The sequence below is a fragment of the Taeniopygia guttata genome, chromosome 33, assembly GCF_048771995.1.
Source record: "Taeniopygia guttata chromosome 33, bTaeGut7.mat, whole genome shotgun sequence".
NCBI lineage: Eukaryota > Metazoa > Chordata > Aves > Passeriformes > Estrildidae > Taeniopygia > Taeniopygia guttata.
In genome coordinates, this window is record NC_133058.1 from 1174593 (window position 1) to 1192160 (window position 17568).

General features: G+C 54.0%; 1 protein-coding gene and 1 long non-coding RNA gene across 2 annotated transcripts; both read left to right on the plus strand.

Moving 5' to 3' along the window:
- The first annotated feature begins 38 nt into the window (after positions 1 to 38).
- Positions 39 to 5698, plus strand: LOC140681254 (uncharacterized). Its single transcript, XR_012052469.1, has 2 exons — positions 39 to 241; positions 5499 to 5698. It is a non-coding gene; the product is annotated as an uncharacterized lncRNA (long non-coding RNA).
- A 2284-nt stretch (positions 5699 to 7982) lies between these two features.
- Positions 7983 to 15810, plus strand: CTU1 (cytosolic thiouridylase subunit 1; the record flags this gene model as incomplete). The annotated part of the gene is made up of 3 exons (XM_072920701.1): positions 7983 to 8415; positions 12593 to 12697; positions 15395 to 15810. Coding segments are annotated over exons 1-3 (954 nt in total), but the record flags the coding sequence as incomplete, so codon positions are not given.
- Between the last annotated feature and the right edge of the window lie 1758 nt (positions 15811 to 17568).

The window sequence follows — 17568 nt, forward strand, 5'->3', positions numbered from 1 at the left end:
CACGCCCACCGCGCTTTTAATTGGTTGATTCCGCCGAGGTCACACCGCGCGCGCTGATTGGCTCCGGTAACGCCACCAAACCCGGAAGTTTTGCTCTGATTGGTCCAATTTGGCGGGGCGGGTGTAAGGCGGGAAAAGCTTTGCGCTGATTGGTTCTCCAAGGGAAAGTGGGCGTGGCTCGCGCAAGGCAGGACGGGAAGGCCGCGGCTGAGGCGGCTCCGGGCGGGCGCGACCACTGCGGGTACCGGGGGGGGGGAACGGGGCTTTTTGGGGGGATTTGGGGGGGTTTGGGAGGGACCATTGGGGGATTTGGGGGGTCCTGAGGGGATTTGGGGGTTCCTGAGGGGTTTGGGGGTGTCTGGGAGGGACCATTTGGGGATTTGGGGGGGATTTGGGGGGTCCTGAGGGGTTTGGGAGGGACTATTGGGGATTTTGGGGGGGGGTCTGGGGGATTTTGGGGGTCCGGGAGGGACTATTGGGGGGTTTGGGGGGGATTTGGGGGGTCCTGGGGGGGTTTGGGGGGTTTGGGAGGGACCATTGGGGGGTTTGGGGGGTCCTGAGGGGGATTTGGGGGGATTGGGAGGGACCATTGGGGGGTTTGGGGGGGATTTTGGGGGTTCCTGGAGGGGTTTGGGGGGATTGGGAGGGACCATTGGGGGATTTGGGGGGTCTGAGGGGGATTTGGGGGGATTGGGAGGGACCATTGGGGATTTTGGGGGGGGGAGTTGGGGGTCCGGGAGGGATCATTGGGGGATTTGGGGGGATTTTGGGGGTCCATGAGGGACCATTTGGGGGGTTTAGGGGGGTTTTTGGGGGTCTGGGAGGGACCATTTGGGGGTTTAGGGGGGATTTGGGGATTTTGGGGGTCCGGGTGGGACCATTGGGGGGTTTGGGGGGGATTGGAAGGAACCATTGGGGGGGGTTTGGGGGGATTTTGGGGGGTCCTGGAGGGGTTTGGGGGTTCGGGAGGGACCATTTGGGGGTTTAGAGGGGGGATTTGGGGATTTTGGGGGTCCAGGAGGGACCATTGGGGGATTTGGGGGTTCCTGAGGGGATTTGGGGGGATTGGAAGGAACCATTGGGGGGTTTGGGGGGATTTTGGGGGTTCCTGAGGGGTTTGGGGGTGTCTGGGAGGGACCATTGGGGGGTTTGGGGGGTCCTGAGGGGGATTTGGGGGTTCCTGAGGGGTTTGGGGGGGATTGGAAGAAACCATTGGGGATTTTGGGGGGGTTTGGGGGGATTGGGAGGGACCATTGGGGATTTTGGGGGGGTTTGGGGGGTCTGGGAGGGACCATTGGGGGTCCTGGGGGGATTTGGGGGTTCCTGAGGGATTGGGAGGGACCATTGGGGATTTTGGGGGGGGGTTTGGGGGGTCCTGAGGGGTTTGGGAGGGACCATTGGGGATTTTGGGGGGATTTTGGGGGGTCTGGGAGGGACCATTTGGGATTTTGGGGGGGGTTTTGGGGGTCTGGAAGGAACCATTGGGGGATTTGGGGGGTCTGAGGGGGATTTGGGGGGTCCTGAGGGGATTTGGGGGGTCCTGGGGGGGTTTTGGGGGTCTGGGAGGGACCATTTTGGGGTTTAGGGGGTATTTTGGGGGTCTGGGAGGGACCATTGGGGATTTTGGGGGGGTTTGGGGGTCTGGGAGGGACCATTTTGGGGTTTAGGGGGGATTTTGGGGGTCTGGGAGGGACCATTGGGGATTTTGGGAGGTCTGAGGGGGATTTGGGGGGTCCTGGAGGGGTTTGGGGGGATTGGGAGGGACCATTTGGGGGTTTGGGGGGATTTTGGGGGTCTGGGAGGGACCATTGGGGGATTTCGGGGGTCCTGAGGGGGATTTGGGGGGGATTGGAAGGAACCATTGGGGATTTTGGGGGGGGGTTTGGGGGTCTGGGAGGGACCATTGGGGGATTTGGGGGATCCTGAGGGGATTGAGGGGGATTGGAAGGAACCATTGGGGATTTCGGGGGGGTTTTGGGGGATTTTGGGGGGGTCCGGGAGGGACCATTTGGGGGTTTAGGGGGGATTTGGGGATTTTGGGGGTTCAGGAGGGGCCATTTGGGTGTTTGGGGGGTCTGAGGGGGATTTGGGGGGTCCTGGGGGGATTTTGGGGGTTCGGGAGGGACCATTTGGGTGTTTGGGGGGATCCCAAGAGGATTTTTGGGGTTCCCAGGATGAATTTTGGGGTTCCCAGATGAATTTTAGGGTTTCCTGAGTAGATTTGGGGACATTCCAGGAGGATTTGGGGTTTTCTGAGTGGATTTTGGGGTTCCCAGGTGCATTTTGGGGTTCTCAGATGAATTTTGGGGTTTTCTGAGTAAATTTTGGGACATTCCAGGAGGTTTTAGCGTTTCCTGAGTGGATTTTAGGGTTCCCAGGATGAATTTTGGGTTCCAGATAAATTTTAGGGTTTCCTGAGTAGATTTGGGAACATTCCAGGAGGTTTTAGGGTTTTCTAAGGGAATTTTGGGGTTCGCAGGATGAATTTTCGGGTTCCAGATGAATTTTAGGGTTTCCTGAATATATTTTGTGACATTCCAGGAGGATTTTGGAGTTTTCTGAGTGGATTTTTGATGATTTTGAGCCATTCCAAGCGGGATTTTTTCACCAAATTTTGTGAAATTTGTGAAATTTTTGGGATTTTGAGGTTCCCCATCCCAAATTTCCCATTTTTTTATTTCCAGGCCATGTCTCCTCCCCGCTGCAGCCGCTGCTCTCTGCCGGCGGCGGCTGCCAAAGGGGTCTGAGGCTTTCCCAGGGGGAATTTTGGGGTTCCCAGGTGGATTTTGGGGTTCTCAGATGGAATTTGGGGTTCCCAGGTGGATTTTGGGGTTCTCTGAGTGGATTTGGGGTTCTCAGGTGGATTTTGGGGTTCCCAGGTGGATTTTGGGGTTCTCCGAGTGTTTTTTGGGCAATCCTGAGTGAATTTGGGGATAATCCAGGAGGTTTTAGGGTTTTCTGAGTGGATTTTGGGGTTCCCAGGTGGATTTTGGTGTTTTCTGAGTAAATTTTGGCACATTCCAGGAGGATTTGGGGTTCCCAGGATGAATTTTGGGGTTCTCTGAGTGGTTTTTGGGCAATCCTGAGTAGATTTGGGGAGATTTGAGGAGGTTTGGGGTTTTCTGAGTGAATTTTTTGGTGGTTTTGGGTAATTCCAGGTGGATTTTTGGGGTTCCAAGTTGGAATTTTGGGGTTCCCAGGTGGATTTTGGGGTTCCCAGGATGAATTTTGGGGTTCCCAGATGAATTTTAGGGTTTCCTGAATAGATTTTGGGACATCCCAGGAGGATTTGGGGTTTTCTGAGTAGATTTTGGGACATTCCAGGAGGATTTTGGGGTTTCCTGAGCGGATTTTTGATGATTTTGAGCCATTCCAAGCGGGATTTTTTCACCGAATTTTGTGAAATTTGTGAAATTTTTGGGATTTCGAGGTTCCCACTCCCCAAACTCCCATTTTTTTATTTCCAGGCCATGTCTCCGCCGCGCTGCAGCCGCTGCTCTCTGCCGGCGGCGGCTCCCGAGGGGGTCTGAGGCTTTCCCAGGGGGAATTTTGGGGTTCCAAGGTGGATTTTGGGGTTCCAAGTTGGAATTTTGGGGTTCCCAGGTGCATTTTGGGGTTTCCTGAGTAAATTTTGGGACATTCCAGGAGGATTTGGGGTTTTATGAGTGGATTTTTGGGGTTCCCAGGATGAATTTTGGGGTTCCCAGGTGGATTTTGTGCCATTCCTGGTGGATTTTGGGGTTTTCTGAGTGAATTTTGGGGTTCCCAGGTGGATTTTGGGGTTTTCTGAGTAGATTTTGAGGTTCCCAGGATGAATTTTGGGGTTCTCAGGTGGATATTGGGGTTTTCTGAGTAGATTTTTTGGTGGTTTTGGGTAATCCCAGATAGAATTTTGGGGTTCTCTGAGTGGATTTTGAGGTGTCCTGAGTAAATTTTGGGACATCCCAAGAAGATTTGGCATTTTCTAAGTGAATTTTCGATGATTTTAACCCATCCTGGGTCGGATTTACCCCATTCCAAGCGGGATTTTTTCACCGAATTTTGTGAAATTTTGTGGAATTTCAGGAATTTTGGGAATTTTGGGTTTTCACCTCCCCAAACTCCCATTTTTTCATTTCCAGGCCATGTCTCCTCCCCGCTGCAGCCGCTGCTCTCTGCCGGGGGCGGCTGCCAAAGGGGTCTGAGGCTTTCCCAGGGGGAATTTTGGGGTTCCAAGGTGGATTTTGGGGTTCCAGATGGATTTTGGGGTTCTCTGAGTGTTTTTTGGGCGATCCTGAGTGAATTTGGGGATAATCCAGGAGGTTTTAGGGTTTTCTGAGTGGATTTTGGGGTTCTCAGGTGGATTTTGGGGTTTTCTGAGTAGATTTGGGGAGATTCCAGGAGGATTTGGGGTTCTCAGGTGGAATTTTGGGGTTCCCAGGTGGATTTTGGGGTGTTCTGAGTATATTTTGGGACATTCCAGGAGGATTTGGGGTTTCCTGAGTAGATTTGGGAACATTCCAGGTGGATTTGGGGTTTCCTGAGTAGATTTTGGGGTTCCCAAATAGATTTTGGGGTTCTCAGGTGGATTTTGGGGTTTTCTGAGTAAATTTTGGCACATTCCAGGAGGATTTGGGGTTCCCAGATGAATTTTAGGGTTTCCTGAATATATTTTGGGACATCCCAGGAGAATTTGACATTTTCTAAGTGAATTTTCGATGATTTTCACCCATTCTGGATCGGATTTACCCCATTCCAAGCGGGATTTTTTCACCAAATTTAGGGAAATTTGTGGAATTTCAGGAATTTTAGGGTTCCCCACCCCAAATTTCCCATTTTTTTCTTTTCCAGGCCATGTCTCCTCCCCGCTGCAGCCGCTGCTCTCTGCCGGGGGCGGCTCCCGAGGGGGTCTGAAGCTTTCCCTGGGGGAATTTTGGGGTTCCCAGGTGGATTTTGGGGTTTCCTGAGTAGATTTGGGAACATTCCAGGAGGATTTGGGGTTTTCTGAGTGGATTTTGGGGTTCCCAGGTGGATTTTGGGGCTTTCTGAGTAGATCTGGGGACATTCCAGGAGGATTTGGGGTTCCCAGGATGAATTTTGGGGTTCTCAGGTGGATTTTGGGGTTCCAAGTTGGAATTTTGGGGTTTCCTGAGTAGATTTTGGGGTTCCAGATGGATTTTGGGGTTTTCTGAGTAAATTTTGGGACATTCCAGGAGAATTTAGGGTTTCCTGAGTGGATTTTGAGGTTCTCAGGATGAATTTTGGGGTTCCCAGGTGGATGTTTGGGGTTCCCAGGCGGATTTTGGGTTCTCAGGTGGATTTTGGGGGTTTCTGAGTAGATTTTGAGGTTTTCTGAATAGATTTTGGGGTTCCCAGGTGGATTTTGGGGTTTTCTGAGTGGATTTTTGCTGATTTTGAGCCATTCCAACCGGGATTTTTTCACCGAATTTTGTGAAATTTTTGGAAATTCAGGAATTTTGGGTTTTCACCTCCCCAAACTCCCATTTTTTTCTTTCCAGGCCATGTCTCCGCCGCGCTGCAGCCGCTGCTCCCTCCCTGCCGCGCTGCTCCGCTCCCGTTCTCTGCTGCCCTTCTGCCGCCGCTGTTTCCTCAGCGCCTTCGAGGCCGAGACGCTGCAGGCGCTGCTGCAGCCGGGGCCGGGCTTTGTGCCCCAAAATTGGGGGGTTCCCACCCAAAATCACGGGGTTCTGACCCAAAATTCTGGAGTTCTGACCCAAAAAATTCAATATCCGGGGGTTCCGACCCAAAATCCTGAGGTTCTGACCCAAAATCCCGGGCTTCCAACTCAAAATTCTGGAGTTCCGACCCAAAATATCAAAAATTCCGGGGTTCCGACCCAAAAACCCGGGGTACAGACCCAAAATATCCAAAATTCTGAGGTTTCAAGCCAAAATCCTGGGGTTTTGACCCAAAATCCTGGGGTTCTGACCCAAAATATTCAATATCCTGGGGTTGCAACCCAAAATCACGGGGTTCCGACTCAAAATCCCGGGGTTCTGACCCAAAATCCCGGGGTTCCGACCCAAAATCCCGGGGTTCTGACCCAAAATATTGAAAATCCTGGGGTTCCGACCCAAAATCATGGGGTTCCGGCCCAAAATATTGAAAATTCTAGGGTTCCAACCCAAAATTCCAAGGTTCCGACTCAAAATATTCAATATCCTGGGGTTCCGACCCAAAATATCGAAAATTCCGGGGTTCTGACCCAAAATACCAGAAATTCTGGGGTTCTGCCCCAAAATAACAAAAATTCTGGGGTTCTGACCCAAAATATTGAAAATCCCGGGATTCCAGTCCGAAATCCCGGGGTTCTGACCCAAAATAATGAAAATCCCGGGGTTCCGACCCAAAAATCCGGTGTTCCATCCCAAAATCTTGGGGTTCCGACCCAAAATATCCAAAATCACAGGGTTCCGACCCAAAAAATTCAATATTCTGGGGTTCCCACCCAAAATCTTGGGGTTCCGACCCAAAATCCCGGGGTTCCAACTCAAAATTCTGGAGTTCCGACCCAAAAAATTCAGTATCCTGGGGTTCCGACCCAAAATATCCAAAATTCCGGGGTTCCAACCCAAAAAATCCAAAATTCTGGGGTTCTGACCCAAAATCCCGGGGTTCCGACCCAAAATTCTGGAGTTCTGACCCAAAAAATCCAAAATTCTGGGGTTCCGTTCCAAAATATTCAATATTCTGGGGTTCTGTTCCAAAATATCCAAAATTCTGGGGTTCCAACCCAAAATTCTGGGGTTCTGACCCAAAATTCCGGGGTTCTGACTCAAAATTCTGGAGTTCCGACCCAAAAAATCACATATCCTGGGGTTCCGACCCAAAATTCTGGGGTTCCAACCCAAAATATTGAAAATCCCAGGGTCCCGAACCAAAATCCCGGGGTTCTGACCCAAAATCCTGGGGTTCCGACCCAAAATATCCAAAATTCCGGGCTTCCATCCCAAAATATCCAAAATTCCGGAGTTCCGACCCAAAATCTCGAAAATTCTGATGTTCCAGCCCAAAATCCTGGGGTTCCGACCCAAAAAATCCAAAATCCTGGGGTTCCATCCCAAAATATAAAAAATCCTGGGGTTCCAACCCAAAACCCCAGGATTTCCTTCCAAAACCCCAGGATTTCCCCCCAAAATTTCACGAATTTTCCCCAAAACTCTCCGATTTGCCCCCAAAATTTCACTAATTCCCCCCAAAACCCCGGGATTTCTACCCAAAACTTCACTAATTCTGCCCAAAACCTCAGGATTTCCCCCCAAAATCCATCAATTCCCCCCCAAAATTTCACTAATTCCCCCCAAAATTTTGGGATTTCCCCCCAAAACCCTCCAATCCCCCCCCAAAATTTAACTAATTCTCCCCAAAACCCCGGGATTTCTCCCCAAAATTTGATGTATTCCCCCCACAATCCTCAAATTTCCCCCCAAAACTTCACCAATTCCCTCCAAAACCCCCTGAAATTCCCCCAAACCCCTCCAATTTCCCCTCAAAATTTCACCAACTCCCCGCAAAATTTTGGGAATTCCCCCCAAAACTTCATTAATTCCCCCCAAAACCCTCCAATTCCCCCTCAAAATTTCATTAATTCCCCCCAAAACCCCGGGATTTCTCCCCAAAACCCCGGGATTTTCCCCCAAAACCCCCTAAAATCCCCCCAAAACCCTCCAATTTCTCCCCAAAATTTGACGTATTCCCCCCAAAACCCCCTCAAATCCCCCCAAAACACCGGGATTTCCCCCCAAAACCCCCCAAATTCCCCCCAAAATTTTGGGATTTCCCCCCAAAACCCTCCAATTCCCACCCAAAATTTCTCCAACTGCCCCCAAAATTTTGGGATTTCCCCCCAAAACCCTCCAAATGCCCCCCAAAACTTCACTAATTCCCCCCAAAACCCCCTGAAATCACCCCAAAACCCTCCAATTTCTCCCAAAAACCCCAGGATTTCTCCCCAAAATTTTGAAAATTCTTCCCAAAATTTGATGTATTCCCCCCAAAACCCCCCGAATTCCCCCCAAAATCCCGTGCTTCCCCCCCAAACCCCTCTCCCCTGTATCCCCCTCCCGGGCCACGCCGTGGCGGTGGCGGCGTCGGGCGGCAAAGACTCGGCTGTCCTGGCGCACCTTTTGGCGCGGCTGAACCGGCGGCACCGGCTGGGGCTGCGCTTGGCGCTTCTCGCCGTGGACGAGGGGATCTCCGGTTACCGGGACGAGGCGCTGCGGGTGCTCCGCGCCGCCGGGGCGGCTCTGCCGCTGCCGCTGGCCGTGATCCGGCACCGGGAGCTCTTCGGGTGGGACCTGGACCAGCTCGGGCCGGCGCTGGGCCGGCGCAGCCGCTGCACCGTCTGCGGCGTCTTCCGGCGCGCCGCCATGGAGAGGGCGGCCAGGGAGATGGGGGCGGACTGGATCGCTACTGGTGAGCACTGGGAGGGGACTGGTTTATACTGGGAGGGACTGGGAGCAGATTGGGAGGGACTGGGATATACTGGGAGGGACTGGGAGTTGGTAAAAAGTGACTGGGATGGACTGGGAGGGGACTGGGATATACTGGGAGGGAGTAGGAGTGACTGTGAGTTGCTCAAAAGGCACTGGGAGGGACTGGAGCCCTGTACTGGTGAGTACTGGGAGGGCACTGGGAGGCACTGGGATATACTGGGAGGGCACTGGGATAGACTGGGAGGGACTGGAAGGAGAGTGGGAGGCACTGGAATGGACTGGGATGGACTGGGAGTTGGTAGAATGGGACTGGGATGGACTGGGATAGACTAGGAAGGGACTGGGAGGGACTGGAGCCCTGTACTGGTGAGTACTGGGAAGGCACTGGGATATACTGGGAGTGTAGTGGGACAAACTGGGATAGACTGGGATGGACTGGGATGAACTGGGCCATACTGGGAGGCACTGGTTTGCACCGGGAGCTCTTCGGGTGGGACCTGGACCAGCTCGGGCCGGCGCTGGGCCGGCGCAGCCGCTGCACCGTCTGCGGCGTCTTCCGGCGCGCCGCCATGGAGAGGGCGGCCAGGGAGATGGGGGCGGACTGGATCGCTACTGGTGAGCACTGGTTTATACTGGGATAGACTGGGAGGTGATTGGGATATACTGGTTTATACTGGGAGCGGATTGGGAGGGACTGGGATACACTGGGAGGGAGTTGGAGTTGGTAAAATGGGACTGGGATGGACTGGGACGGACTGGAGCCCCTCTACTGGTGAGTACTGGGAGGGACTGGTTTATACTGGGAGGGCACTGGGATAGACTGGGATATACTGGGATATACTGGGAGGTGATTGGGATATACTGGGATACACTGGGAGGGAGTGGGAGTTGGTAAAATGGGACTGGGATGGACTGGAGCCCTGTACTGGTGAGTACTGGGAAGGCACTGGGATATACTGGGAGGTGATTGGGATATACTGGGATAGACTGGGAGGGAGTGGGAGTTGGTAGAAAGGGACTGGGAGTGACTGGGATATACTGGGATATACTGGGAAGGCACTGGGAGACACTGGGAGTGACTGGGAGTTGCTCAGAAGGGACTGGGAGGGACTGGAGCCCTGTACTGGTTCATACTGGGAGAGCACTGGGATATACTGGGAAAGCATTGGGATATACTGGGAGTGTAGTGGGACAAACTGGGATATACTGGGAGTGTAGTGGGACAAACTGGGATATACTGGGATGGACTGGGATGAACTGGGCCATACTGGGAGCGCACTGGGATGAACTGGGCCATACTGGGAGGCACTGGGATGAACTGGGCCATACTGGGAGGCACTGGGATGAACTGGGCCATACTGGGAGGCACTGGGATGAACTGGTTCATACTGGGAGGGCACTGGGATGAACTGGGCCATACTGGGAGGGCACTGGGATGAACTGGGCCATACTGGGAGCGCACTGGGATGAACTGGGCCATACTGGGAGGCACTGGGATGAACTGGGCCATACTGGGAGGCACTGGGATGAACTGGGCCATACTGGGAAGGGACTGGTTTATACTGGGAAGGAACTGGGAGGGGACTGGGATAAACTGGGATGGACTGGGAGGGACTGGGAAGGGACTGGTTTATACTGGGAGGGAACTGGGAGGTCACTGGTCCTTACTGGGAAGTTCTTCACCCTTACTGGGAGGTCACTGGTTTGTACTGGGAGGGAACTGGTTTGTACTGGGGGTCACTGGTTTGTACTGGGAGGGAACTGGTTTGTACTGGGGGTCACTGGTTTGTACTGGGAGGTCACTGGTTTGTACTGGGGGTCACTGGTTTGTACTGGGGGTCACTGGTTTGTACTGGGAGGTCACTGGTTTGTACTGGGGGTCACTGGTTTGTACTGGGGGTCACTGGTTTGTACTGGGGGTCACTGGTTTGTACTGGGGTTCACTGGTTTGTACTGGGAGGTCACTGGTTTGTACTGGGTTATACTGGTTTGTACTGGGAGGTCACTGGTTTGTACTGGGTTATACTGGTTTGTACTGGGTTATACTGGTTTGTACTGGGAGGTCACTGGTTTATACTGGGAGGGAACTGGTTTGTACTGGGAAGGAACTGGTTTTTACTGGGGGTCACTGGTTTGTACTGGGAGGTCACTGGTTTGTACTGGGAGGTCACTGGTTTGTACTGGGAGGGAACTGGTTTGTACTGGGAGGTGACTGGTTTGTACTGGGAGGTCACTGGTTTGTACTGGGTTATACTGGTTTGTACTGGAGGTCACTGGTTTGTACTGGGAGGTGACTGGTTTGTACTGGGTTATACTGGTTTGTACTGGGGGTCACTGGTTTGTACTGGGGGTCACTGGTTTGTACTGGAGGTCACTGGTTTGTACTGGGAGGGGACTGGTTTGTACTGGGAGGGAACTGGTTTGTACTGGGGGTCACTGGTTTGTACTGGGGGTCACTGGTTTGTACTGGAGGTCACTGGTTTGTACTGGGAGGGGACTGGTTTGTACTGGGAGGGAACTGGTTTGTACTGGAGGTCACTGGTTTGTACTGGGAGGGGACTGGTTTGTACTGGAGGTCACTGGTTTGTACTGGGAGGGAACTGGTTTATACTGGGAAGGAACTGGTTTGTACTGGGAGGTCACTGGTTTGTAGTGGGAGGTCACTTGTGGTCACTCAGGGTCACTCATTGGTCACTCAGGGGTCACTCGGGGTCACTCAGGGGTCACTCAGGGGTCACTCAGGGGTCACTCATTGGTCACTCCTGGTCACTCTTGGTGACCATTGGTCACTCATTGGTCACTCTTGGTGACCACTGGTCACTGCTGGTCACTCCTGGTCACTCCTGGTCACTGATGGTCACTCCTGGCCACCACTGGTCACTCTTGGTCACTCCTGGTCACTTGTGGTCACTGGAGGTCACTGGTGGTCATTGCTGGCCACTCGTGGTCACTGCTGGTCACTGCTGGTCACTCCTGATGGACAGTGGTCACTCTTGGTCACTCCTGGTCACTGCTGGTCACTCGTGGTCACTCATTGGTCACTCCTGGTCACTTGTGGTCACCAGTGGTCACTTGTGGTCACTCATGGTCAGTCCTGGTCACTGCTGGTCACCAGTGGTCATTGCTGGTCACTCATGGTCACTCTTGGTGACCAGTGGTCACTCCTGGTCACTTGTGGTCACTGGAGGTCACTGCTGGTAACTCCTGGTGGCCATTGGTCACTCGTGGTCACTTGTGGTCACTCACAGTCACTCAGGGTCACTCATTGGTCACTCATTGGTCACTCGTGGTCACTCATGGTCACTGGAGGTCACTCCTGGTCACTCCTGGTGGCCAGTGGTCACTCCTGGTCACTCCTGGTCACTCTTGGTCACTCCTGGTCACCAGTGGTCACTCCTGGTCACCTGTGGTCACTCCTGGTCACCTGTGGTCACTCGTGGTCACTCATGGTCACTGGAGGTCACTCCTGGTGGCCACTGGTCACTCCTGGTCACTTCTGGTCACTCGTGGTCACTCATGGTCACTCCTGGTGACCACTGGTCACTCCTGGTCACTCCTGGTCACTGGTGGTCACTCGTGGTCACTCCTGGTCACTCTTGGTCACTCCTGGTCACTCCTGGTCACCACTGGTCACTCGTGGTCACTTCTGGTCACTGGTGGTCACTGGTGGTCACTCGTGGTCACTCGTGGTCACTCATAGTCACTGGTGGTCACTCCTGGTCACTTCTGGTGATCATTGGTCACTCCTGGTGACCAGTGGTCACTCCTGGTCACTGGTGGTCACTCGTGGTCACTCCTGGTCACCAGTGGTCACTCCTGGTGGCCAGTGGTCACTCATTGGTCACTCCTGGTCACTGGTGGTCACTCGTGGTCACTCCTGGTCACCACTAGTCACTCCTGGTCACTGGTGGTCACTCCTGGTCACTCGTGGTCACTGGTGGTCACTCGTGGTCACCAGTGGTCACTCCTGGTCACTGCTGGTCACTCATGATGACCAGTGGTCACTCTTGGTCATTGCTGGTCACTCATGGTCACTCTTGGTGACCAGTGGTCACTCCTGGTCACTCCTGGTCATTGCTGGTCACTCCTGGTCACTCCTGGTCACTGGTGGTCACTGGTGGTCACTCCTGGTCACTCATTGGTCACTCTCCCCCCAGGCCACAACGCGGACGACGTGGCCGAGACGGTTCTGATGAATTTCCTGCGCGGGGACGTCGCCCGACTGCGGCGCGCGGCCAACGAGGCCTGGGGGGCCACCAACGGGCCCTGGTGGGCCACCAACGCCGGCGAGGTCACCACGGCCACCAACGAGGTCACCGTGGTCAACGAGGTCACCACGGCCACCGACGAGGTCTTGGAGGCCACCAATGGCGACGGGGTCACCAACGAGGTCACCACGGCCACCATGGCCACCGACGAGGTCTTGGAGGCCACCAATGGTGACGGGGTCACCAATGAGGTCACTGTGGACACCAACGAGGTCACCGTGGACACCAACAGGATGGTGGCCACCAACAACGTCTTGGAGGCCACCAATGGTGCTGTGGCCACCAATGAGGTCACCGTGGATACCGACAGGATGGTGGCCACCAATGAGGTCACCGTGGTCACCGATGAGGTCACCGTGGTCAACGAGGTCACCGTGGCCACCAACGAGGTCACTGTGGCCACTGATGGCGCCGTGGCCACCAATGGGATGGTGGCCACCAACAGGGTCATTGTGGACACCAATGAGGTCACCGTGGCCACCAATGAGGTCACTGTGGCCACCAATGAGGTCACCATGGCCACCAATGAGGTCACCATGGCCACCAATGAGGTCACCGAGGACACCAACAGGATGGTGGCCACCAACGAGGTCACTGTGACCACTGACAGGATGGTCGCCGTGGCCACCAACGCCGACGGGGTCACCAACGAGGTCACTGTGGCCACCAATGAGGTCACTGTGGCCACCAATGAGGTCACTGTGGCCACCAATGAGGTCACCGTGGCCACTGACGGGATGGTGGCCACCAACAACGACGGACCCACCGTGGCCACCAATGCTGACAGGGTCACCGTGGCCACCAACGAGGTCACCGTGGCCACCAAGAACCCAACGGAACTCAACGAGAACTCAACAAAACTCAATGAGGACTCAACGGAACCCAATGAGAACTCAATGGAACCCAACAAGAACCCAACGGAACCCAACGAGAACTCAACAAAACCCAACAAGAACCCAACAGAACCCAATGAAAACTCAACGAAACTCAACAAGAACTTAACGAAACCCAATGAGAACTCAACAGAACCCACCGAGAACCCAACAAAACTCAACGAGAACTCAACACAACCCAATTGGAACCCAACAAAACCCAATGAGAACTCAACACAACCCAACAAAAACTCAACGAAACCCAACGAGAACCCAACAAAACCTTATGAAAACTCAACAAAACCCAACGAGAACCCAACCAAACCCAATGAGAACTCAACGAAACCCACCAAGAACCCAACAAAACCCAATGAGAACCCAACAAAACTCAGTGAGGACTCAACGAAACTCAATGAGAACTCAACAAAACTCAACGAAAACTCAACCAAACCCAACGAGAACCCAACGAAACCCAACGAGAACCCAACAAAACCCAAAAACAACCCAATGAAACCCAATGAGAACTCAATGGAACCCAACAAAAACTCAACCAAACCCAACGAGAACCCATCAAAACCTTATGAAAACTCAATGGAACCCAATGAGAACCCAACAAAGCTCAACGAAAATTCAGTGGAACCCAATGAGATCCCAACAAAACCCAACGAGAACCCAACAAAGCCCAACGAGAACCCAATGAGAGCCTTGGAAAATTTAACGGAACCCAACGAAAACTCAACAAAACCCAACAAGAACCCAACAAAACTCAATGAGAACTCAACAAAACCCAACGAGAACCCAACGAAACCCAACGAGAACCCAATGGAACCCAACGAGAACCCAACAAAACCCAACGAAAACTCAACAAAACCCACCAAGACCCCAACAAAACCCAACGAGAACCCAACAAAACCCAACGAAAACTCAACAGAACCCAACAAGAACTCAATGGAACCCAATGAGAACTCAATGGAACCCAACGAGAACCCAACAAAACCCACCAAGAACTCAACAAAACCCAACAAAAACTTAATGGAACCCAACGAGAACTCAACGGAACCCAACAAGAACCCAACGGAACCCAATGAGATCCCAAGAAAACCCAATGAGAACCCAACAAAACTCAACAAGAACCCAACGGAACCCAACGAGAACCCAACAAAGCCCACCAAGAACCCAACAAAACCCAACGAGAACCCAACAAAACTCAACGAGAACCCAACAAAACCCAACGAGAACCCAACAAAACCCAACGAGAACTCAACAAAACCCAACGAAAACTCAACAAAACCCAACGAGAACCCAACGGAACCCAACAAAAACTCAACGAAACTCAACAAGAACCCAACAAAACCCAACGAGAACCCAACCAAACCCAACGAGAACTCAATGGAACCCAACGAGAACTCGATGGAACCCAACGAGAACTTAATGGAACCCAATGAGAACCCAACAAAACCCAACAAGAACCCAATGGAACCCAATGAGAACCCAACAGAACCCAATGAGAACCCAACGGAACCCAACGAGAACCCAATGGAACCCAATGAGAACCCAACAAAACTCAACGAGATCCCAACAAAACCCAACAAGAACTCAACGAAACCCAATGAAAACCCAACAAAACCCAACGAGAACCCAACAAAACCCAACGAGATCCCAACGAAACCCACCAAAAACCCAACAAAACCCAACGAAAACTCAACAAAACCCACCAAGAACCCAACGAAACCCACCAAAAACCCAACCAAACCCACTAAGACCCCACCGCTCCCCAAACCACCCTCGGAGGAGCCCAACCCGGCCTCACCATGGCCGACGGTGCCGCGGCTGAAGCCGCTGCGCCACGCGGCGCAGAAGGAGATCGTCCTCTACGCGCACTTCCTGGGGCTGCCCTACGCCAGCGCCGAGTGCCGGCACGCGCCGCTGGCCTTCCGCGGCCACCCGCGGGCGCTGCTGAAGGACCTGGAGGCCGCCCGGCCGGCCGCCGTGGCCGCGTTGGCGCATTCGGGCCGGCGGTTGGCGCTGGGCGCGGCGCCGGGCGCGGGGGCGGCGCCGGGGGCGTGCCGGAGTTGCGGCGGCGCCGCCAGCGGGGAGATGTGCATGGCGTGCGTCTTGATGGCCGCCATCGAGCGAGGGCGGCCGCGGGTGGCGTTGGGCAAGCGCGGCGTGAGGGCGGGCAACGAGGGCGGGTGGTGGGATGGGGGTGGGGGGCACCAAGATGGCGTCAGTGGTCACCAAGATGGCGGCGGTGGGCACCAAGATGGCGGTGGTGACCACCAAGATGGCGGCGGTGACCATTGGGATGAGGGTCAAAAGGTCATTGGCCACCAAGATGGCGGCAGTGGCCACCAAGATGGCGGCGGTGGTCACCAAGATAGGGTTGGAGGTCACCAAGATGGCGGCAGTGGGCAACAAGATGGCGGCCGTGGCCACCAAGATGGCGGCGGTGGTCATCAAGATGGCGGCAGTGACCAATGGGTTGGTGGTCAATGGGTTGGTGGCCACCGGGCTTGGGTTGGTGGTCACCAAGATGGCGGCGGTGGCCAATGGGTTGGTGGTCACCAAAATGGGGTCAGTGGTCACCAAGATAGGGTTGGTGGTCACCAAGATGGGGTCCGTGGTCACCAAGATGGCGGTTGTGGCTACAAAGATGGCGGCCGTGACCAATGGGATGGTGGCCAATGGGTTGGTGGCCACCAAGATGGGGTTGGTGGCCACCAAGATGGCGGCGATGGCCACTGGGGTGGTGGTCAAGGGGTCATTGGCCACCAAGATGGGATCAGTGGCCACCAAGATGGTGTCCGTGGCTACCAAGATGGCGGCGGTGGTCACTGCAAGAGAGGTCAGGGTGGTTGTGGCTGTAGGAGGGGTGGTCAAGGGGTTGGTGGCCACCAAGATGGCGGCAGTGGTCACCAAGATGGCGGCAGTGGCCACTGGGGTGGTGGTCAATGGGTTGGTGGCCACCAAGATGGCGGCAGTGGCCACAATGACCACCAGAATTTTGGTGGCCACCATGTCCCCAAGACCCCAAATCTTGGTGGCCACGATGACCACAAAGGTTTTGGTGGCCACCATGTCCTCAAGACCCCAAATCTTGGTGACCACCAAGGGTTTGGTGACCACCAACGTTTGGATGACCACCAAGGGTTTGGTGACCACCAGACCCAGAATTTTGGTGACCACCAGACCCAGAATTTTGGTGGCCACCAAGGTTTTGGTGGCCACCAGGCCCAGAATTTTGGTGACCACCAGAATTTTGGTGGCCCCAGTGACCACCAGACCCAAAATTTTGGTGACCACCAGGGTTTGGGTGACCACCAGACCCAGAATTTTGGTGACCACCAAGGTTTTGGTGACCACCAGACCCAGAATTTTGGTGGCCACCAAGGTTTTGGTGACCACCAGACCCAGAATTTTGGTGGCCACCAAGGTTTTGGTGACCACCAGACCCAGAATTTTGGTGGCCACCAAGGTTTTGGTCGCCCTGATGACCACCAGACCCAGAATTTTGGTGGCCACCAAGGTTTTGGTGACCACCAGACCCAGAATTTTGGTGACCACCAAGATTTGGGTGACCACCAGACCCAGAATTTTGGTGGCCACCAGGGTTTTGGTGGCCCTGATGACCACCAGACCCAGAATTTTGGTGACCACCAGGGTTTTGATGACCACCAGACCCAGAACTTTGGTGGCCACCAGGCTTTTGGTGGCCACCAGGTGCGTGTGGAGCTCCAGAGCCGCTCCGGCCGCTCCGAGCGACGTCGGATCCGCGGCTTCGGCCTCGGCCACGGCCGGGCGGGGCTGGGGGACATCTGGGACTTCTGAGGGACCTTTGGGGACATTTGGGGGTTTTTGGGATATTTTGGGGACATTTAGGGAACATTTTGGGGATATTTGGGGACATTTTGGGGATATTTGGGGATATTTGGGGACAGTTTGGGGACATTTGGGGATATTTGGGGACATTTGGGGACATTTGGGGAATTTGGG